The sequence below is a fragment of the Typopeltis vanoorti genome, chromosome 16 (genome assembly GCF_054136105.1).
Source record: "Typopeltis vanoorti isolate ZY-2024b chromosome 16, IOZ_Tvanoo_1.0, whole genome shotgun sequence".
Lineage (NCBI taxonomy): Eukaryota > Metazoa > Arthropoda > Arachnida > Uropygi > Thelyphonidae > Typopeltis > Typopeltis vanoorti.
The window spans coordinates 82500106-82525276 of record NC_143564.1 but is presented as its reverse complement, the minus strand read 5'-3'; the positions used below and the strand labels follow the sequence as shown (position 1 = coordinate 82525276).

At 37.3% G+C, this 25171-nt stretch overlaps 1 protein-coding gene across 5 annotated transcripts in view; it reads right to left on the bottom strand.

Annotated features, from left to right (window-relative positions):
- LOC150098167 (CREB-regulated transcription coactivator 1-like) overlaps positions 1-25171 on the bottom strand; it is a 526148-nt gene that overhangs the window by 405924 nt on the left and 95053 nt on the right. For all 5 annotated transcript variants that reach the window (XM_090405999.1, XM_090406001.1, XM_090406000.1 and 2 more), the window contains one exon: positions 14001-14120. In XM_090405999.1, coding sequence (XP_090262125.1) covers positions 14001-14120 — 120 coding nt within the window. The remainder of the gene's footprint in view (positions 1-14000; positions 14121-25171) is intronic.

The window sequence follows — 25171 nt, the reverse complement described above, 5'->3', positions numbered from 1 at the left end:
CTCACATGCAAAATCTGTTCTCAGACAAGAATTAAGATGTATTAAAGATAATACATTTTAATTCTTGTCTTAAAGATTCAAGAGATTCCATCCAAATAACAACACATCTTAGACACTTGTAGCAAGGCTTATACGTTGGTAACACATAACTGGTAATTAGCTTAAGGAATTAACAACGCATATAATGGATATTAATTAAAGCAAACTTTAATGAATACCTTCAATATTTTGGCAATGTCATGTTGCCATCTTCAAGAACATACAAATATGGTATGTGCACACAGGCACTTACAAAAGCAAATGAGGAAGAAGGCAAGAAACTAATATTGTTCCTAAAGTCCTAATGGTGCCCCTTAGCAGGCTAATTGGGTTGTCTTGGCCATTGGGCTGAAGTTCTCATAATGTAGGCTTCCCAAATTTGGGGTAGTTTCATGCACCCAAATTTGTTGAAGTTTGAAACGTTTTTTAGAGCTGCTGATGATTCCATGAATAATCTTTCATACTTGAACTTGCTGTGGTGTATTATTTTAGTTTTCTTTCAATGAATTCTATGGCAGGTATCTAAGGCATGGTCTGCCAGCCCAGAGTGGCTGTACTACGAATATCAGGATTTCAGAACACAAAGACTACATCACCAGTACAGCCACTCTGGGCTGACAAACCATGCCTTATAATTTGTTGGAAGAAAACTAAAATAATACACTGCAGCAAGTTCAAGTATGAAAGATTATTCATGGAATCATCAGCAGCTCTAAAAAACGTTCCAAACCTCAACAAATTTGGGTGCATGAAACTACCTCAAATTTGGGAAGCCTACATTATAAGAACTTCAGCCCAACGGTCAAAACAAGCAAATTAGCCCACTAGAGGGCACCATTAGGACTTTAGGAACAATATTAGTTTCTTGCCTTCTTCCTCATTTGCTTTTGTTAGTGCCTGCGTGCACATACCATATTTGTATGTTCCTGAAGATGGCAACGTTACGTTGCCGAAATATTGAAGGCATTCATTAAAGTTTGCTTTAATTAATATCCGTTACATGCATTGTTAATTCCTTAAGCTAATTACCAGTTACTTCTAAGATAATTATTCTATTCCTAATAGCTAATTATCTGATATCAAAAGAATTTCCTTACCCTTTATCAAATACCGTATTTTTCGATAGATACCGCGTGCATTATTATTATTATTATTATTATTATTATTATTATTATTATTTCGGGCGACTCCAGGAGTCCTTGGACTCATCAAGGGAGGCCCTAAACATCATGTCCACACAACTATGTGATTACATTCTCACAGTATCTATCATACCTTGTCTTGAACTCGTTCACCGTCATAGCACCCACAACAGACTCTGGCAGCTTATTCCACTCATTTACCACTCTAAAAGTAAAGAACCCAGCTCTAACACCACTGCTAACCACACTCTTGCCCAGCTTCCATAGGTGTCCCCTAGCTCTCCCACCACCAGTCCTGATCTCAAAAATATCCTCTGAATTAATCCTATAGAATCCCTTTAGCAATTTGAATGTCTCAATCATATCTCCCCTCCTCCGCCTATCAACTAGTTTCTGCAACCCACAAATCTTCAACCTGTTCTCATATGGTTCATTCCATAGACCTGTTATCATCTTAGTCACTCGCCTCTGGATCCTCTCCACCTCCTCCCCATCAAGAAGGAACCAAGGTAACCAAATCTGGGCACAGTAATCGAGATGAGGTCTTATCAAGGCTCGGAACAGAGGTACAATAACTTGCTTGTCTCTGCTCGTCAAGGTATTTTTCAACAACCAAGTGAGTTGATGAGCTGATTTAGCTACTTTTGCAACGTGCTCCCTAAACTTCATCTCCTTATCCACCAACACTCCCAAGTCCCTGGCCTCATCAATCTCTTGGAGTACAGTTCCACCAATGTGGTATACTGCTGCTAATCTTTTCACCCCAAAATGCATAACCTTACATTTTGTCACATTAAATTGACATCCATTCTCCTTAGCCCAGAACTCCAATCTAAGTCATCCAGCAAGACTTTGACATCTTCTGCTTTCACTATTGCCCTACCCAACTTTGCAAACTTTGCATCATCAGCGAACAAATGAATTGTTCCACTCAGATCCTTCCCTATATCGTTAATGAACAGATTAAACAGCAGTGGTCCAAGAACAGAACCCTGCGGCACACCACTAGTCACAGGCCGTCTTTTGGACTCTACTCCTGAATAAACCACTCTTTAATATCTCTCCATCAACAAACCACCTATCCATCTCACCAACCCTATATCCATTACCATATGTTGTAGTTTACGGATTAGTATTCCATGTGGTATCCTGTCAAACGCCTTTGCCAGGTCCAGCAGTATCACTGTAAACCCATTTCCCTTATCCAGTTCAGCCGTCACCTTGTTATAAAACTTGAGCAAGTTACTGAAGCATGATCTACCCTTCACAAAGCCATGCTGTCCCCTGTACAGTATCTCGTTTTCATCAATCCATTGCTGTATTTTCCCCTTAACTACTTTCTCTAAGACCTTGACAACGACTCCTGATATGCTGATCGGTCAGTAATTTGCAACCGTAGTCTTGGATCCTCCTGTATGCAGTGAAACTATTTTCCCCTCTTTCCACACCTTCGGGACTAAGCAAGACCTGACACTCAGATTAAACAACATGGTCAAGAGCACTGATAATTCTTTAGCCGCTTCATGCAAGACCCGTGCCGGTATACCATCCAATCCCACAGATGTGTTCACATTAAGGTTCTGTAATAGACTAGTCACCTCCACTTCATTCATCACTATTCCCGTATAAACTAATGGTTCCTTTATTTTTTCAATGTCACCACCTGGATGATATGCTTTTGCAAAGTGCGCGCTCAGTAACTCCACTATATCGACTGATTCAGTGACCTCCTTACCATCGTCATTCCTTAAAATCATTTTGCCGTGTACAGTTTTTTTCTTGCTTGCAGCATATTGAAAGAACTGTTTTGGATTCTCTTTTGCTTGCAAAGCTAGTTTCCTTTCATAATCCGCTTTTGCTTTTTTTACCACACTTGTTACCTTTCTGGCCTGCACTTTATACTGTTCATGTGCCTGCAGGTCACCCCTTTCTTTAAATTCCCTCCATAGTTGTTTCTTTCTTTGCAGCTCAAGCTTAATGGTGTTATTCATCCATTTAACCCCTACTTGTTTTACTATTTGGACCCTAGGTATACAATCAGCCATAACCTCATGTAAATGCTCCTTGACCACTTCCCATGCTCTATCAACGTCCAGCCCTTGCAGTTGTACATGCCATGGCACTGATCCAAGCAATCTCCTCAGCTTGTCATACTTGCCAGCACGGTAATTCCACATATACCCTGTCTAAATCGAAAATTCCACACCTTTAGCCACTTCCCAGGTCAAGACCTTATGATCACTCTCACTAATAGGTGGCAACATGGTCATATTTGTTACAGTCAAATTCTCAGATGCTATTACCAGGTCAAGCACTCTCACACCCCTAGTATTTTCAATTACATGCTGTCTCAGATAGTTATCCCTTAATAATTGAATAAAATCCTTTTCCTTCCACACATGTGTCCTCTCCTCCTTCCAATCAATGTTACCATAGTTGAAATCCCCCATAATAATTACCCTCCTTCCACTCATTTCATTAATTTCCCTATGCATATTATCTCCACCATCTATTCCATCACCTGGTCTATAGCAGCACCCAACTGTATATTTTATTCTGCAGTCTCAATCTCGCACCAAATAGCCTCAAATGAGCTCCTTTCACTATCCTGCGATACAACTTCAATTCTCCTTGGCTGCAGTTCATCAGCTATCATCAACAATACCCCTCCCCCCGTTTTATTCTCTCTGTCCCTCCTAAACACACTATAACCTACACATTCTATCCCACTAACTATATCTTCTTCCGTCAGCCATGTTTCACTAATGCCAATAACCTGTGGCCAGGAAGAGCCAATCAAGGCCAAAAATTCTTCCTTCTTGTTCCTAATACTCCTGGCATTAGTATACATGAAATGTGATCCCTTAGTCCCACCCCTATATTGATACGTTATTCTAAATGACCCATTCCCATTTTTTGTCCTTAGTGCTGGCTCGGGTACATTATATACATTCTTACACTCATCTGTCTCACTGATGTCTGCATATCCATTCAATTATCTATAATTATCTATACAAAAAAGTCTAAATTCGTTAAAAATGAATATGCACAGTATACATTTGAAAGGTATGAGAGGTAAATGTAATAACAAAACTAAGGTAAAAGTATTACTTAATATTTATTGAACATTACACTATTCAAATCCAAAAAATTCTTCAGACTAAATATTGAAAGAATCAATTGCATTAAAAATTTCGTTTAGTATTTCTTCAGCTTCATAATCATTGTCACCAGACACCACTGCATTCCCTTGTGCTTTAATGAAACCATTTCTAACACAATTTTCACTTACAGCAGCCAAACTTTCTACAATCCACATAACTATATCTTTATATGATGTTCTTTTCATCTTCCCTGTTTTGTTATATTCATGGATGTCATTCATCATCCAGTCTTCCCACTTAGACTGCAAATTGTCTTTGAATGTTTTATTCACTGCAAGATCAAGGGGTTGAAGTTTTTTTGTTAAACCACCTGGAATGACGGCCAATTTGGAATACTTACAATTGTTTAACTTCTGCTGTAATGTGCCCTACATGAATCCAACACTAACAAAGATTATGGGTTGAAAAATGCCATTTTTCTCTTTTGCCACACATTCTCCAACCAAAATTTCATAACCTCGGAATTTATCCAACCTTTATCATTAACAATAATACCTTTGGAATCGCGACCTTTTGGAACAGTCTTTCTTTTGAAAATCACCATCGGTGACAGTTTGGAACCATCTCAAGTTACGCAGAGAACCACAGTAAAGTTAGACCTTTCGTGCCGTATTGTAGCAACTGAAACCTCTTTTGCTCCCTTCAGATTCACAGTCCTAGAACTAGACATGGCAAAACTTATGGGAACTTCATCCATATTCCCAAAGTGACAAGCATCAACCCTACACAAGTTTTCTTTCAGAAAGAAATGAAATTTAGCTACTTTTGCTACCCAGTTGCACGGTAAATTTTGTCCAACACTAGTGGAGGAGCACACACTTAAATTGTTTCTCTTCATAAATTCAAAAACCAATATGGGTAGGTCTTGAAATCGGTTATATTATCGTTTTGCGCAATTCTTTTCAATTCCTGCAACACACGGACAGTAGATATTCTCATACCTTTAGCTCTTTCACTAACACCCAATCAAACAGTTTTTTTTCCTATGGTTGGCCACAAGCACCTTCAAAATCTCATAGCATGTTTTCATATGTAAACATTTCAGGACTGTTTCAGCCTTTCACCATTCATGAACACTACTTTCTCCAACACTGAACAATCTACCAGCTTCACGATTCCCTTTTTCCTTTGCTACTTCTACCACTTCAAACTTGAACTGCGCTGTGGAGGATTTTCTCCGAAAAGTACTTCTGTCTTCCATGTCAACCACTGCTACTAGCAACGCACGTGTTTTTAAAGAATTCCTCTGTTCTCTGTCTGTACTTCCTAACTCTACCACTAGTTGGCGCATGCGCATTATCTATACAGCAAAAGGAGTGATGAAAATGTTGGGGGTGCACGTTATACATTAGGTGTGTGTTATCAATCAAAAAATACAGTAGTCTATCATGATAATTCCTTGGAAATCCCAAGAAACAGTAGCCATCATCTTCCTAGCTGACAAAACGGTCTTGGCTTTTTTCGATGGTTTTTCACCAGGCATTGTCCATTGTTTTGACTGCTGCTTGGACTCCGATGTGTAGTGGCAGATCCAAGTTTCCTCAACAGTCACGAATCGATGCAAAAAATCCTGCTAATTGCGATTAAACGTCACCAAACACTTGAAATGTCTTTTCGCATGCATTTTTGATTGACAGTCGACAATCATGGCATCATCGTGCACACAGCTTTTTCATGTGCAATATTTTGTGAAGGATATTATACACCCATTCAGTTGAGATGCCTACAATCTCAGCAATCTCATGCACTTTCACTCGGCGGTCTTCCATAACGATACATGGGTTTTGTCAATCATTTCCTTCGTGGTGACCTCAGTTGGGCATCTGGAGAGTGCTTCATCTTTGATGGACTTAGGACCACATTTAAACTCATTTATCCAAAAATAAAGTGTCTTTAATGTTGGTGCAGAGTCGCCATGAACTGCATCTAACTCGGCTTTGATCTGCCTGGCCATCCACTTCTTCAAATAAAAGTGTTTTATCACTGCACGAAACTCAATTTTCTCTATTTTTATGAAAAATGCAAACATGATCATTTTAAATGTTTGCCAAACGAGAACTACACGTCACATGTGGCTAAAGTTTTGCCAGGGGTTATGAAAAAGATGATACATGCTGACACTAGTATGAATGAATGAATTGTGTTGCCATCTATTGAAAATTTACCAAACTTTTCAAACAATCCTCATATATGTCTCAATCATATCCCCTTTTCTTTGTCTATTCAAAAAGGTCTGTAAATTATATTCCATCAATCTTTCCTCATATCTGACATTCCATAAACCTGAGAGTAAACCTTCTCTGGACCTTCTCTAAAGTACATCCTCATTCCCCTGAAAACCAGGTGACCAAAAATATGTGGCCTGTTAAAAGCCTTACACAAGGGTACCATAACCTCTTTTCTTCTGCATGTCAATGTTCTCCTCATAATGTATGATCTTACTGATCATAAGAACATCCCATTGGGATGTTCTTACAACTTTAGCGATGTAGTACCTAAACTTCAAGTGTCTGTTAACTATCACTCCTGATAGTTGACACTCGTCTCTGCTCTACTTCCCCCAAAATTTTTCTATCAATTGTATACTCCACATCTGAACCCTGCCTACTAAATTTCAAAACCTTGCACTTCACAACATTAAATTGACAGCTCTACTCATCTGCCCACTCACATAGTAGCCTATTCAGATCCTCCTGCAAGCCCACAACTACTCCACTTCTCATAGCCCTTCCCAACTTTGCATCATCGGTGAACAACTGCACATCTCCCGTTAATTATTATTATTAAGAAAGACCTCCAGGAAGTCAGAAATTCATCAAGGGAGACCACATACTACACACACACACCAGCTATCATGCTTATTCTTGAATTCATTCACACTGTTTGCACTCAAAACATCCAAAGGCAATCCATTCCAAACATGCACTATCCTCTGAGAGAAAAATCTAACCCTTACACCCTTCATTCTCAGCTTCCAAGGATGCCCTTTCATCCTTTCCCAACCCTCCATAAATTGAAAAATTCTATCAATCAAAATTCTTTATGATCCTTTCAGAAGTTTGAAAGGATCAATCATATCACCACCTCTTTCTCCTGTTTGCTAATGTCTGCAGTCTACAAATTCTCAATCTGTCTTCATAATCAGTATGAAGTACTCTCTTTGTACTCTCTCCAATATATCAGAATCACAATGGAAACCAGGAGACCAGACCTGTGCACAATAGTCCAAGTGAGGTCTTATCAAGGCTTTGTAAAGAGGCAAAATGACATCCTTATCTTTACATGTGAACGTTCGTTTCAGCATTGCAATTATCTTTTGAGTTGTATTTGCAAACTTTTCCACATGGCCGATGAACTTCAACTTCCTATCTATTAACACTCCAAGATCCCTAGCCTCATCAGTTTCTTCTAGCCTAATCCCACCAATATAATATGACATTGGATATGTAATCATGCCGAGGAGTGAATGACTTTCATTTACTGACATTGAACTAACACCCATTTTCCCATGCCCACAATTCCAGCCTATTCAAATCATTCTGCAAAGACTGCATATCAGCAGCATTCCTGATTACCCTACCTATCTTTGCATCATCAGCAAATAACTGTGTCGCTTGTCAAATCTTCCCAATATCATTAATGTACAGATTGAATAACAGTGGACCAAGCACTGATCACCTTAAACCTTGCAGGCTCAGATCCCCCTGTATACCACTTTTTGATATCTGTCAGTCAGCCATCCTCTTATCCATGTTAATATTGTATAACCCAAACCCATTTTCTCCAATTTATGCAACAGTCTTCCATGCTGTATTCTGTCAAAAGCCTTAGCAAATCCAAAAGTATCATGGTGTATCCATTCCCCTTGTCTAGTTCAATGGTAACATTGTTATAGAATGTGAGCAATTTGCTAAAACATGACCCTCCCTTAGTAAACCCATGTTGTTCATTGCAAAGTAGAGATTCACTGTCAACCCATTTCTGAATGCGGGCCCTAACCAATTTTTCCAAAATCTTCACCACCACTCCTGAGAACTAATTGGTCGATAGTTGGATACATCGGTCTTTGCACAGCCCTTATGCAATGGAATTTCCATACATTCCTTCCATTCCTGCGGAATCTTCCCTGTTCTGAGACTCATGTTAAACATCCTCGTCAAAGGAATGGCCACTTCAGCTGAACACTCTTTTAGCACACATGCTGATATTCCATCAGTCCCTATTGCTGAATTCTTATTCAATGTGTGCAACAGCTCTAATACCTCAGTCTCACACCTGCATTTCTTCATCTAGTGAAGAGGTAACAGTGAGCTCACTGCTGCATCACCAGGTTGATAGCTTTTAATGAAATGGACACTCCTTAACTGAATAACCTCTTCTGCATCTGTAACCCCTCTTGCCATCTGGATTTAGAAGAGTTATTCTTTCATATTCTCTTGTGGGTTGTCTTTAGCATGCAGAGCCAGTTTCTTTTCATACTCAGACTTTGCTTTCTGTACAACAATTGTGACTATTCTAGCCTGCTGCTTATAATGGACATCACCCTTATGCACACGGTATTCCTTCCACAACGTCCTTTTCTTACAAATCTCTGGCTTAATAAGATTACATATCCATTTGACTCCTACTCTATTTATTCTTTGAACTCTTGGGACACATTTTGATATCGCATCATTTAAGTATTGTTTAAATGCTTCCTATGCACTGTCAATATTCTTTCCATCCAGCAACCGATCCCATTCCAGTGAACTCAACATGCAACCTTTTCTGAATGAAATAGTCATAAACTTAGTCACTTTCCAAGTGAGTACTTCATGATCACTGTCACTGACTGGAGGCAGAATAGTTACGTCTTTAACTGATATGCTCTCTGACACTATAATCAAATCTAACACTCTTTAACCTCGAGTTCCTTCTGTCACATGCTGCTTAAGGAAGTTGTCCCGCAACAGCTCAATAAATGCATTTTCATTCTTCTCATGAGATTCTACTGCTACTCAATCAGTATTTGGATAATTAAAAGTCACCCGTTATGATTACTCTTTTCACGCTCATCTTTTCTATTTGGTGATGCATTTCTTCATCACTAGCAACCGATCCACCAGATCTGTAACAACACCCCACTACGTAATTTGTCTTGTTAGATTTCACCTCACACCAGATGGCTTCAAACTTACTGCCACAATGAAATATTGTTAGTAGTATTTCTACAATCATAGGTCTCAACTCTAACTGGGTTTAAGTCATCTGATATCATTAGCAGCATGCCCTCTCCTCTCCATCCTTCCTAAAAATACTGTACCCATAACACTCGATACCAGTTAGTAGGTCTGATTCTGATAGCCAGGTCTCACTAATACCTACAATCTGAGGTCACAACATTTTGACTAAGGCAACAAACTCTACCCCTTTGTTTCTGATACTCCTAGCATTCATGTACATTCATGTCACTTCCACTCCTTTTGGACTTACCCCATTGCAAGACTCATGTTAAGCCAGTCCCAATGCCATTAATGTACAAGTTAAACAATAATTGTCCCAAAACAGATTCCCTGCAGCACCTTACTAGTGACTTTCCTCTTTTGAGATACCACTCCTCTGTCAGACAAGTACCTGATGATACTTGTCTGACAGCTAATAAGCTATCCAACTTACTGGTCTGTTATCTAATCTCATTTGTTCATTTTAGCCACTAGCTCGTCATGTGGCAGTCTATCTATAACCATCATAAAGAATGCTGCTATTATCAATCCACTCCTCACCAACTTCTCTAATACCTTAACAGCGACCCCAGACACACACTGGTCTATAATTTGTAGCCTTATCCCTCACTTTGTGAAGTGGAATAATTTTTCCCACCTTCCACTCCTTTTGGACTTGCCCTATTGCAAGACTCATGTTAAAGAGTTGTGCCAAAGGTGCCACTAATTCCATACAGATTTCCTCAAGACATGTCACAGTATACTGTCAAATCTGATTGTTAATAAATATCAAGTTCCTCATATACTTTCTGCTCATTCACCATCAGTCCCTTCTCTGCCATATTTTCTACACTCCAGCTTCTCCTGATATTGCCATTACAAGGATGAAATACACAATAAATTGATACTTGAATAATTCAAATATATCTAAGGCACTGGTTATCAATCTGCCAGTGTCATCCAATAACATCATCCTTCTATATTCATTTTCCTTTCTACTGGCCACATATCGAAAGAACTTGGGATATTTCTTTCTAGACTGGCTAACTTCTTCTCATACTGCACTTTTGCTGCCTTTACCAACCAAGTTACCTTCTTAGCCTGCTCTTTCTACTCTTCATACAGCTGATCTTTACCAACATTCATCTTCTGTTACTTCCACAGTGCCTTCTTCCAGATTTTATGCTTAATCTTTTCATTCATCCATTTTGCTCCTACTGTGTTTAAGTCTTTTTTGGGATATATTCAGACATTGCTGCTGTTAAATAGCTCTTGATTAATGCCCATGCAACATCTATATCCTTCCTACTCAACTTCTCTTTCCATGCTATAGCTCCCAGTCATCTCCTAAGCTTTCCATAATCACCAGCTTTGTAATTCCCCATATATCTCTTTTTTTCTTATAGAAGTTCTCATGTGACTGGCTGCAACCCAGATGATCACTTCATAGTCACTCTCACCAATTGGGAGAAGATCAGAAACTCCATTCACAATCACATCCTCTGATGATATAACCAGATCAGATTCTTAACACTCATGTGCTCTCCATTACATACTGCCTAAGATTGCTGTCCCTTAAGAACTCAAGAAATTCTTTCTTCTTCTTATTCCCTGATGCTATTTCTTCATTCCAATCAATATTAACATAGTTGAAATCACTCATAACGATCGCCCTTTGCTTGCTCGATAAGCCAAGTTGCCTATACATTTCTTTGTCTCCACCTACCACATTTCCTGGCCTACAGCAACACCCCACCAAATATCTCATTCCATCAACCTCCACTTCACACCATACTTCTTTAAAACCACTGCCACTTTTTTCTCCTTGTATCTCAACCTTGTGCAGACATAATTCCCCTGCTATCATCAGTAGCCCCCCTATCTTCTTGCCTTTTCTATTGCAACAATTTCATCTCCCTTATTTCTGATACTGGTAGTATTCATAAATAAATATGACAATTCATTTTTAGTCTATAATTAGTCTTACTCATACTGCCCCCAATCTATGACTCTCACCTACTCCTGTCTGCTCAATCTTCTGCCCCACATAGCCCCAAACCCAACCTTCCTGTGTATTCTTGACCATTCCATTCCTATGCTGACCATCTGCATACATACATTCATTACCACTTTCAGAATCCACTCTCATTATACTACATCTCCCTGATCTCCCTGGCCCACTGCATTTCCCTATCCAACTTGCATTTCTGTTCTCACATTCTCTTCTCCATTCACAACTACCTCAGTCTCACCTAGTCCAATTTCCAGCTCATTCAGATCATCTTTGATTTCCACTGATACCTTGTTTGCATCACTCATGTTTCCTTCCAACTTTTCCAAATAACTTATTCCAAAACCATTCAGATGCAGTCCATCACTCCTATACGGTTCCATTCATCCCTCAAATTTGATCCACACATTCACAAAATGCACTCCTTTCTCTTCACACATTTCCCCTAACATTCCCTTCAAGATCTCTGCTCTCTGCCAGACCTCACCATTTTCATACATAGGCAACACACAAACTACCATTCCTACTACACTGTTTTCTTTCACTCTTTCAATAATCACTTGATATCCAATCTCACATTCTCTGTCTATGCCCAACCAAATCATTCGTCCCAACCACAACCACTCGCTTGCTTCTCATATTCAGTGCCTCATTCACCCTGTTCATTCTCCCTCCTGGAATATTCTACCTTCCATGAAAGATAAACCTCCTTACTTAGCTTGACTGGGAGAATACCAGATTCCATACTCCTGCAATCTCTCCTATTTTAACTAGACAGGTCGGACATATGGATTACATTCGGTTTCTCCAAGATAAGAAACCTGGTATTGTAAAACATGGAGTTTCAATTAGTAGGGTGTACTGTCCAAAGGATTCCAGGAGATCTATTGGAATGACCCAAAAATTCTCATATGGAGCCGCATATTCTCAGACAATTTCATATGGAGGTGGCAGGGTTTCCCCTCCCAGAAAACTTAGATTTATCTTCTGACAAAAATAGATAAACAGACAAAGAACAGATGCAATTTGCAGAAATAGTACACTAATCTCAGAGCCTTAGTTGCTTTGGATATAAATCCAAAACAAACAAACAAAGCCACTGTATGATGGCTGTTAATTGTGTGTGTATTTAGCAATATGAAAACCCTAAATTTCTGGTGTGTGTGTGGGGGGGGGGGGGAAACCTTTCCATTCCACAAGACTGGCTACCTCATATCCAGTTGAAAAACTCTTATAAAGTTTCTTCATATACACAGGATTTGAATTCAGGTCTTTTCAAAAGAAGAGCAACCTAGATTGTTCCAACTGAGCTAGAGGCGGGGGGGGATTGTGTGTCAAATGCCTCAATAACACTAGCAAAATGGCTTGTATATATTTAATTTAATATAATTAGGTTTTACAATACTAATCTTTAGGAGTTTTCCCCCCCATATATGAATACTACAAACAATTACAGCAATTTGAATATGAAAGTTCCATTCACCTCCAGTATATATCATAATGAAAGCAAGTATGATGTATACTGGAGTTGTGTGGCAAGTAGCTCACTCAAGTAGGCAGAAATTACATAGGCTGACAAATATGTACAGATTTTCTTCTTACTACACTGGATGTCAGTACTGCTGAGTGTAATCATTCCTGAGATACTGACCCTATATGGGTGGACTGGAAGAGAAAGACTTTTCTGAAATAACTGCAGCAAACTTTTCAAGTCCCCCCCCCTTATTAAGAATTTGCTACAGTGAAAGCTGAATGTTATATATAACTATTTCAAAAAATATTTTTATTACTTCTAAATTATAAGAAACAATTACTTGTAGCTTATCATCACCCTGTCACAAAAAGAAAAGGCAAAAAAGTGTAAACCAAAACAATATAAAATGCTGTTCATTCAACTGTCTATATAGAGAGAGACCAAATATTTAGTAACAAACTCAGTTGTATTAAAATAATAAAAACTAGACTAATTTCGTAAGTCATTGGACTTATATCATCAGGAACAGTTTTGTATTAATAGATTAAAAAAAACTAGAAAGAATGATTAGATGCAATTATTAAGAGAAAAACTAAATTATTCTTTTTTAGTTTTTTGCTCCTTTGCTCCTGATGGTGTAATTCTAAAAAACTAGAAAGAATGATTAGATGCAATTATTAAGAGAAAAACTAAATTATTCTTTTTTAGTTTTTTGCTCCTTTGCTCCTGATGGTGTAATTCTTATTTATAAAATTATGTTTTTTTTTGTTTGTTTGTTTGTTTTAATAAAACTAGGCTCTTGTTACTAAATATGTAGTGTCAATACCAGAAATCAAATGATCAGTTACTAAATAATAGAAATATCTGACTTTAACATAAAATTGCCATTCTGAACTCTGAGAAGAAGATATAACAGCTTTGAAACAATAACGTGCACTATAACGCAAAAATTAAAAACTTTTTCCATACCCTCTTATCAAATGGAAATCTCCGATTCTGGTGTGGCGATGCATGCCGCCCTCGTTCCCTGGGAACCCTGTCAAGAGCTTCTCTTCCTTGTTTCATATCCTCCAAGCTGTTCAGTGCACTCTGAAATCAATCAAAAAATAAAATAATAATTTCACAACCTTGAACCCAAGAATGAGTTACTGCACTGCAACATATCACCAAAGCTGAACTTTTCACCAGGGAAGTGACAATGATTGTGACAGCTTTAACTATAAGGCAAGTGATTATAACAAACTAAAATACCAACCTGAGGTAGTGTCTTGGCATAGAAACTGTTAATAAATAACCAGATTTTAACTCATAGACTTTATATCAATACTAGATTTATTTCTCCTAATGTTTCTCTAGTGTTAATAAAAAATGTCTAAAACCTGGCTATTTATTAAGTTAATCTAAAAATCTACTCATAGTGAATTACCTAAAAATAGAAACGCCATGGTAGAGAAATTAAATGATGCATGGAAAGTAGTCAAAAGGTAAAGGAAGCGATATCTGACTAAATCCCATAGTTAGTAAAGAGAATAACATGGGCGTTAAATGGATAAATAACACTTTGAAGCATGAGCTGAATAAACATTTGGTGGATTGGATATCATGAGAACAGCGATGATGAGGCTCGGGAGTATAACAGCCACAGTAAGAAAAGCAAAATCAGATTATTTTGCTTTTCTTACCATGGTATAAAGTAAAAGGAAGAATGGCCATGGATGAATAACCTTATAGTAGCAAATGGTCAGATATATACTACAAATAGTTGAGTTGCTAAGTGTTCACTTTAGTAGGGTATACATTCTGGGCATACCCATTAGCTCTCTGGAACTGGACAAAAATTACAGGTAGTGGATGAATTAGGATGAGTAATGGAGAGCTTGATTCGAATGGTCTGATGGAATGAGATAGATACAGGTGCTGAAAATGTGCATGAGAGTTAGCAATACCCCTGACCTAGTTGTTCGACTTGAGTCTCAGAACATGTATGATTCCTAATAAGTGGAAGAACGAGATAATTCCATTATATGAGAGGGGGGGCTAGGGTTCATGCAATGAACTATAGATCTTATCTCTAGTGTGGTCATCAAGACACTGGAGAGGCCAGTCAAGAATTGCATCCAAAGGTGGGTAGATAGACACTCTGGACATGCTCACATGCTATAACACAGTATAACAGATTACGGGTAAGAGGAATGAATATACCATGCAACTGCAGGATTGTGCCAAGGCATTTGACAGGGTTCTACATGCAAAGTTATTATACAAACTCAGATGGAATGAGTATGTAAAATAAACTTCTAACATGGATTTGCAAGTAGCTTACTGACATATCAGAAAGTGGAGAGAAGTGATCAGTGATGTGACATAGGATACTGATGGCCATTATTTAACTTGTATACTAATGAGAGAGGGTAATATTCACTTATTTGCTAATGATGCTGATAAGAACATATATTATATTGAATCTCTGCAGTTAATGTGGTTATATGGGAAAATGAGAATGAATATCAGTTCAACATTGCCAAGCATAAGGTCATGTATGAATTTCAGGCAGAGAACACTGCAGACAGAATATTACATTAATGGAATTTGCTACAAGTAGTCAAAGCAAGAGACCTGAAAGTTATAAAGAACAGAGATAAATTCTTTCTTTTAAGGTTACACAGTGGTCAGCATTCATAGTAAAGAATTTATGGAGACACAACACACGTGTTAGAATAATTACTTTACTTAACATTAAGCAAATAAGAATTGAAGTTTCGACCTCTGTATTGAAGTCATCGTCAGGAAAACATACATATGTAAATATGCAAGCTACATGACGCTGCACTATACAAGAGTAAAATGAATCTAAATGTTTGTTAATCATTTATCCTAGCCTGACCTCTGGTGAGGAAAAAAAAACCGGAACTACATTAAACAATTTCTAGTCCTTTCGTATTGAGATTTTCTTCTGTCTAGGGTTGTTCTGGTTGCTATATGGGTTGAAGATGGGTCCTCCATATTCTTGGAATAATTAATCCATCATTTTTGTTCAGATTTGGATGATGTTTCAGAATTTCACAAGCTTCTTCAAATTTTCTTTCAAACCAGGTTTTGGTGCTGTGAAGGAACTTAGTTCTTTCACAAGATCCTCCATAAAATCCTTATTTAAGCCTGTTTGGAAAAAGCTTCGTTTAGAGAACAGATCCACGAGGCCTGCAAAAATTTAGCAGTTACTCAAGCCAGAGTTTTACAACAAAATCAGAGCTGTCGAGCTACTTAAATCCTGATATTTGGGATATTCTAGAGAGGATTACAGACAACTCAACAAAGCACATGTTACTTAAGAACAAAGAAAAATTAATAGCAAAGTTTCAAGCACTAAAACAACAAGAAAGCAACAGACAATCCAGAAGCCATATCCAGAGGTACAGTCAATTACAAACCAACGATACAAGGAGCAGCCAATCACCTACGAGTGAAGTTAAAAGCAACCAACGGACCACGGCCAAGTGATCAACAGATCCAGCTACAAATTTAACACTGGGGAACTCTTGCTTCTGGAGAAAGGCCTGAACTACGCGAAGGTCAGTTAACAAATTAGATTTTATTTATCACATTGAAAGAGGTCTAAAATTCCTTCCCTCCAAATTAGCCAACAAAATACAAATGGAAACATCGTACAAATTATGTATAACTCTAATAAACAACTAAGTTGCAACCTAACCAGAACAGAAAAATTGGCCCTTAAATCCCTAAAAATTAACCAAGACATCGTGATTACAAAAGCAGATAAAGGCAATGATAGCGTTGTCCTTGATCAGATGGCATACCTGGAAAAAATGAACCTACTGGTATTCAACCACAACATATATCAAATTGTGAATTACAACCCTACAAACCGTATCAAAAAGAAAACAACCGAATTAATCATATCAGTGATCACATGGCCAGAGGAAACAACCAAAAAACTTATACCACACTATGACCATGCTCCCAAAATTTATGGCTTGACAAAAATACACAAAACAAACACGGCACTACAACCGATAGTTGAAGGAATCGACAGCCCTAATTATCACTTAGCCAAAAAATTAATGGCCACACTCAAGGAGCTGGTAGTTCATTCCCCTTCATAAAAAATACACAACACTTCATAAACAAGATTAGAAACAGCACATTCAACAACAAAGATTTATTAGTCAGCTTTGACATAACTGCCCTTTTCACTAATGTCCTGATCAATGATACTATTCTTCTTTTACAAAATATATTTCAACTCAATATCATGGCCCTCTTTGTCCACATACTCTGCTCTGGGTATTTCGTGTGGCAAAATAATTTTTACCTACAAAAAGAAGGTATGGCCATAGGCTCACCACTTTCTCTCCCAATAGCCAACTTTTACATGGAAGACTTAGAGCAACGAGCTCTAAATTTGGCCAGCCTAAAACCTAAAGTCTGGCTCAGATATGTTGATGATATTTTCAACATTTGACCCCATGGCTGTGAAACATTAAATATATTCCTAAGCCACCTGAACAAACAACACAAACATATCCAATTCGCCATTGAAATTGAAAACGACTCTCTTCCTTTTCTACACACATATAAACTCATCACACGTCTTCCCTCAGGCTGCCTCTCCTTCATTGTCTACCGCAAACCTACACACGCAGGCCAATACATAAAAATTCATACCACCATCCAACACAAAAACTAGGAGTCATCAGCACCCTCAAACACAGAGCCTTAACGATTTGCTCCAATGAACAAGCTCTGAACCAAGAATTTGAAATCATTAACCAAACATTTGTAAAAAAATGGCTACAATAAAAAAACAGTTCACAAGATCATCCATAAAATTGCCATTAAAAGCAAAAAATATTACAAGAATGCCATACCCTACATTAGGGTTTCAGAAAAAATAGATAGAACACTACTTAAATACAACATCAAGGCAACCTTCAAACCTCCGGCAAAATTAAGAAATTTAATTAGCTCCTCCAAAGATCCTCTTCCATACCTTACCCCCCAGGGATTTACAAAATTCAATGTACCTGTAATCTATCTTACATAGGAGAAACAGGACACACCATCCCAATCAGAAAGATGAACACAAATGGCAAATAACATACCTCCACTATGGTAAAATAGGCCTATCAGACCACACACACCAAATATAACACAGCCAGGCCTCTAACCAAGTGAAAAAATAAACTTTCAACATCTTTCTCTAATCCAGAGTAATTTATTAAAAAAGGGTGGCACACCATTTGGCAACTCCTATAGGTGGAGATGACCTGCGAATGCTTCTGCCTGGTATTTCCACTAGGGCCTGGCTCCCACTGAAGAGACCTCAATAAAGGTCGAAACTAGTCTGGGTAGTGGCCCTTCCTTTAATGCATAACATTAGACATATCCACAAGGAGATGTGTTTTGCATTATAGGAGATACTGAGATAGGAGTGTTGATAGCTTTCTCCACCTTTGCAACGAGTTGCCCTGGTGTAGTATCACCTTACCCTAGTCCTGAAGATACTTCAGGCGCAAACTTTGTTTGCTCACACTTGGATAAAGGATTAAACTAATTTTATTATATGTCGTTTTAAATGTTACAGAATACGATAATAAAATGAAGTCTCCTGGAGGATACAAACACCTACAAACCCTTAGACAGACATCCGACTTGGTATACACACAAAAAAACAAATGATCTCATAAAAAAAGTGCCTCTCTGGATGGATACCTACAATCAAAACATTCTTTGATACCAAGAAGACCAATATTAGATGGAAGAGATTCACTGACTTCCAACTTGGCGAAATACCTCACCAACATGATCTCGCATCATATAGGAAAAACAGTACACGTTTCATAGAAAAAGTGAAAGATATACATATTGGTCCATCAGACATCTTAGCAAGTCTAGACATTATCAGCTTGTTTACAAACATCCCGAGACAAGAAATTTTGAATCTCCTAGAAGACCTCTTCCCTCTGGATATCTTAGATCTTTTTAAACATTGTATAAACAATACTTTTTATCACCTATCAAGACAGAATCTGGGAACAAAAAGAAGGACTGGTCATGGGTTCATTATTATCACCGGTAGACGATATTTTCATCATATAGAATGGAACAACAGATGAACTTTAAAGATTATGAATTTTAAAGATTATCTCAACAATTTGCACAACGCCATAAAATTCATTTTAGAACAAGAAGAAAATAGAAAACTTCCTTTTCTAGATATTCTATTAGAAGTTAATGAAGAAAATAAACTCTCCTTCTCAGTATATAGGAAGCTGATCAACAAAGGAAGATTTCTAAATGCAGTCTCACACCACCACCACCCTTCACAAAAAAAAAAAAAAAGCTTAATTAAAACTCTTTGAGACAAAGCATACGATATCTCCAGCACACAAGAAAGATGCAATGAAGAACTAAAATACTTAACACAAATCCTCAAAAAGAATGGGTATGAAACAAAAACCATCAAGAGAATCCTTAAAATGCCTCCAACTAACAACACAATAAAACAGGATAAAACAGGACAATAAGACAATCTCACTTCCTTATATCAAAAATGTTACAGATAAGCTAGCTAAATTAATGAACAAACACAACATAAAAGTAGCCTTCCTTCCTATGAAAAAAACTCAAGATTCCTACATCCACCAAAACCACCTCATCCTCTTAAAAAACCAGGAGTCTAACTTTATAGAAAGCAAAAAAGGGGTATTTGCTTTCCATACCACTTCCACTGGACACGATGTACTGTGGCAAAAAATGACAATGTCATACATAAAAAACAACTGCTACATAAGAAAATTTAAAGAAGCTGCTAATATGCTAATAAAAAAACCCAACCCAATGCAATAAAAATCAAGATTTATTTCTCCATCAAGTGTGGTCAGCTCTAATAAAAATTCTACCTCAATCTGAGCTCGGACTGTATGAACGAGAACAAGAACACCTGACATCGTCCAGTATTATTCAACGTCAATAACGTTTTATATCTGCATTCTGTTATTTGAGTTTATGAATAGCCAGATGGTTATGATTTGTATTTATTAATTTCTCTTGTTTAAACTTTAAGTTATACTATTTATCCCTGAAGATGTAAATCATACGATTTACGAAACTTGTCAGGAACTATTATTTCAGTATATTGTATAACGGAATAATAAAAAAATGTTATGTAATCACCGAAATATGTCTTTTGAACCAATTAGCCACAGAAGTCTACGCCTGCAAGATCATAGAATATCACATAATGCATATCTGTAAATTGTCTGTGGGAAGAATTTAGCAAAAGCTCAAATTTCAGATGTATGGAAGGTGCTAGTTGTCTTTGCATGAGTGTTCATTTTATGTATTGGACCATTTTGGAAGTTAAAAAAAAAAAAAAAAAAAAAAAGGAAGTACTTATAGAAAAGAAGAGACACAGGACTTTAAAATTATTCATAGACAAGAAAGAATTTGAGGGGAAAAGATAATTTGCTTAGTTAAATGCATCAGGTTTATCTTTAGTGGATACCATCAAAATGTCAAACAGGAGATAACAGAAAAGATTTGAGTAAAGAGCATACACTTCATGATATTTTAAGTTGCTCTCATCCATGAAGGATTATAAACCTATTGCACATTAGTACTGTGGATAAGTTAAGGATTTTTTTCTATTTTTATTAATTTTTATATTATTTTTTGTATTACTTATTTTTAAACAACAGAAATCCTACTATAGAGACCAAATATGAAACTTTGCAAGCTTCAGGTTTCCAGTAAGCAGAACAGTGGTCTTAAATGGGCAACAAAATTCATGAGGAGTCAAATCACTCATGTGATTTGACCCCTCATGAAAAAAGATTTTTCATGTCAATCGTGAAAAAGTTTGCTCTCATTCCCTTCTTGATGGTATTCATTCTTAACTTCCATGGATGTCCCTCCCCCCCCCCCCCCCCGCCACCTCCATAAAATAAAAAATTCCATCTACTGGTATCATATGACCCTTTCAGAAATTTGTAAATCTCAATCATACATCCCTCTTTCTCCTATTTGCTTTTGACATTTTCACAGCCCATAAATTCTCAATCTGTCTTCATAATCTGTATTCCACAATCCTGATGCCATCTTAATTAGCATCATCACAGAAACCAGGAGACCAAAACCCTCACATAATAATCCAAGTGAGGTTGTATCAAGGACATGTAAACAGACAAAAAGTCTTCCTTATCTTACATATTAAGGTTTGCTTAGCAATGCAATAATCCTTTGAGTTGTATCTGAAATCTCTGTTCTGAACTTCAACTTCATATTTGCAAAAAAACCAGGATCCTTATCCTGAACAGTTTCTTCTAGCATAATCCAACCAATATATGAAGTATGAACTCTAATATAAACTGGATACTTCATTATAAAGTGCATGACTTTAGATTACTAACAATGAACTGACAGACATTTTCAAATGCCCACAATTCCACTTATTCAAATCACTCTAAGTACTGCATATTAGCCACATTCCCGATCATTCTGCCCATCTTTGCTGCAGTCAGTTCTCAAACAGTGATATACCACTGTTTGAGTAATGTGCTCAAACAGTGATATACCACTGCTCAGCTTAATCGTGCAAATTCACATCCCCACATATATACCCATTTTTTGATGTCATCAGCCAGCCATCCTCTTATCCAGGCTAATATTTTATAATCCAATCTCCTATCCTCCAACTTAAGCAAACAGCCTTCTATGCTGTATCCTGTCAGTATCCAAAAGCCTTAGTAAAATCCAAAATTTTCATGGTGTATCCATCCTTGCCTAATTCAACTGTAACAGCATTGCAAAACATAAGCTCATTACTCAAACATAACTCTCCCTTAGTAAATCCATACTGTTTGCAAATTATAGATTCTCTGTCAACCTATTTCTGTATGTGAGCTCTTCCCAACTTCTCCAAAATATTTACTACTGCTCCAGAGATACTGATAGGTTGATAGCTGGACATCAGTCTTTACACCACACTTGCACAATGGGGTTATCGTGTTCTTTCCACTCCTGTAGAATCATCCCTCTTCTGAGACCCAAATTATACAGCCTGGTCAAAGGAACAGCCCAGTTCAGCTGAACACTCAGCTTTGTGCTGATTTCATCAGCCCCCATTGCCAAATTCTTATTCAGTTTGTGCAACAGTCCTAGAACCTACTCTTATACCTGAGTTTCGACATCCAGTGAAGAAGAGGCTGTAATGTTGCATACACTCGGTTGACAGCTTTTAGCAGTTTAGTAAAATGGACACTGATCAGTTGAACAGTCTCTTCTCCGTCATCATCTGCACTCAGTAGAGTTGTTCTTTCATACACATTCTTTCTTTTACTTGCAGCATAACAACAGAATTCTTTTGTGTTGTTTTTAGCTTGAAGAGCCAGTTTCTTTTCATACTCAGATGTTGCTTTACATACAATAGTTGTAACTCTTCCTGGATGACTACTTTTATTTTCATCTTTTCTTCTTCACCCATTTTCTGTTATAATGCTGGGCAAAGGCCTACTCCAAAGTCCATTTAGTCCTATCTTGATCCTTTCTATGCCACCGAGTTCCAGCAATCTCTTTAACCTGTTCCTTCCACCATCTCGGTCTTCCTGTCGCACTCCTTCCATCTTTAGGATACCATTCAGATATCAACTTTGTGCATTTTTTGAGTGTTACTTCTTGTAATATGACCTGCCCATTGCCATTTGGACCTTTTAATGGATGATAAAATGTCTCTCACCCTAGTCTAAGTTCTGACCTAGGCCACACTTCCCATGATTTGGAAAAACTAATTCTTAGGTCTCCCACCCAACAGGCTAACCAATTGCACCAGACGGTGCCCTTTTTAGCACTTTAGGCTTTCAGTCTAATCTTTTACACTTGTTTTGTGCATGTGTGTGTCTGTGTGTGTTGTTTACAATTTTAATATTGTTTCTCTGAAGATTTCTCAGTGACATGAAATACAGGATTGATTAAATGTGCATTTAATTATTTGTGTTTTGTTTATTCCATTAAACCTTATAATGTTATCCATTTGTGTTGTTCTATGTGTAACATCATGCAGCTCTTACTATTTTAAATAACCAACTGTTCATGTTTTACTTTGTATTCAAACTGCCTGATGCCACTGATGATGATTTGTAATTTTCAGGTTGAAATATTTGACTATTAAATATATTATTCATGCTTTTCCTTGTGTTATATTAATTTGTTAAACCTTATGGCACAAATAACACTGAAACAACAAAAGGTAAATCTTACAAGTGTGGAATGGTAGAAGGCCATTTACTGAGATCATCAATGAAAAAATTCAAAGAAATGTAAGAAGCCAGTAAACTGATTTTCCGCCTCTATGGGTACAATGTCATAGATACATTCATGTAGTAATAGTTTCGGCAAAACCACAAGCACAACTACATTTGGATATGATGCAAAAATCCTGCTTTCATCTTTTAAAAATCAGTTTCAGATGTTCTTATAACTTCCTTTAACACAGAGCAGAAATTTTGCTGAAAGTAAATTGCGATATGCTCAAGTTCTCTCTTGAACAGTCTTGGTACATTTCTTGGAGAACTGGACTTACAATTAGGTTGATAATTTAAAGTACAATGGAAATAAACAATTCCCTGTAGGTAAGAATTATTTTAGGAATGAGTTCAGTGAAAATATCTGAATAAGATGACAACAAACAGTAATCCCACTAAGAAATGAGGTACAGAAATCTGAATTCATCCAAATTGTCATTCTAACAACCATTACAAAAGTGGCTGTGTGAGAGTTGCTCCATGAAAGTAGTAGTAGTATACACTATGGTGTACACTACTGGTGACAACAAAATCAAGAATGTCTGGGAGTGGTGTCAGGATTATATGATATCCAGTTGGAATGTGAACTATTTATGGGAGAATGTTCAGTGACAGCAATTGCCACAGCACGTATACCTGTTATATAAATTATCAATGCAGTTAGAAAAGGTAAGACAACTGGAGCTGTCAAGATTACTATCTCCAGAAAAGATGATCTCACTATCATGGTGGCTGGACTAGAGAAAAATCAACATTTAAAGAAAAGAAACTGAAAATCAGAGTGATGGAATCAAAAGAGGTAAATATTATTATTATTTGTCACCTCCAGGGAGTCCAAAGACTCATTGAGGGAGGGCATCTACTCTACAACTCTGCTTTCACCACTCACAATCACAACTACACCAACGCCATCTACTGCTGACCACTACCACTAGCATTTCCACAGACAATCACAAACATCCATGCCCATGGGGGGGGGGGGGGTCAAACCCTCGGCCTCTTGACTGGAGAGCAGACATGCTAACCACTCGGCCAGCAAGTCTGGCCATATTTATATTCTATATATATATATATATATATATATATATATATATATATATATATATATATATTCTATAAATATATATATATAGACAGAGAGAGAGAATTGTCGGGGTCTCTGTGGCCTATAATTTTCAAACCAGAAACAACAAAATAAAACTGCTTACAGAATATGAAAGTGTAACTCAAAAAGTTTTATTTCGCAATACTGAACTTGCTGCATTGATGTCTGGAAGATAATATGACATCATACTTCAAAATGGTGACTGTTCAAGAAAAAGCAATGTGAGTACTTTGGGTTTTCAAAACAAAGTCCATTATCACAATGCAGCACCATTACAGAACTCAGTATGGAAAACATTCACCTTCAGATAATGGTATCCAACATTGGTTAAAGCAACTTCAAGAGAGTGTTCAGCACCAAAAAGGTTTTAGGCACTCAGCTATTTAGGCACAGTTTTTAGTGAAGATGGCAAATTAAATTTGGAAACACACAACAGAATAAGCAAAATTGGTATGGTGGAAAGCCAGTTGAATAAATTTGTATGGAATAAAAGAGAAATTATCCAAAACACTAACTAGCAGACAGTGTTCAAACCAGTTTTAAGTTATGAATTTGAGAGTTGGGTGGTTAGAAATAAAACAGATCAACGATTAGAGACCACAGCTATAAGAGTACTTAGAAAAATTAGGGGCTTGAACAGATGGCATCAATGGCAGAATCATATTAAAAATGATGACATTAGGAAGGAAATTGGCATTGTTCAAATTCAATAATGT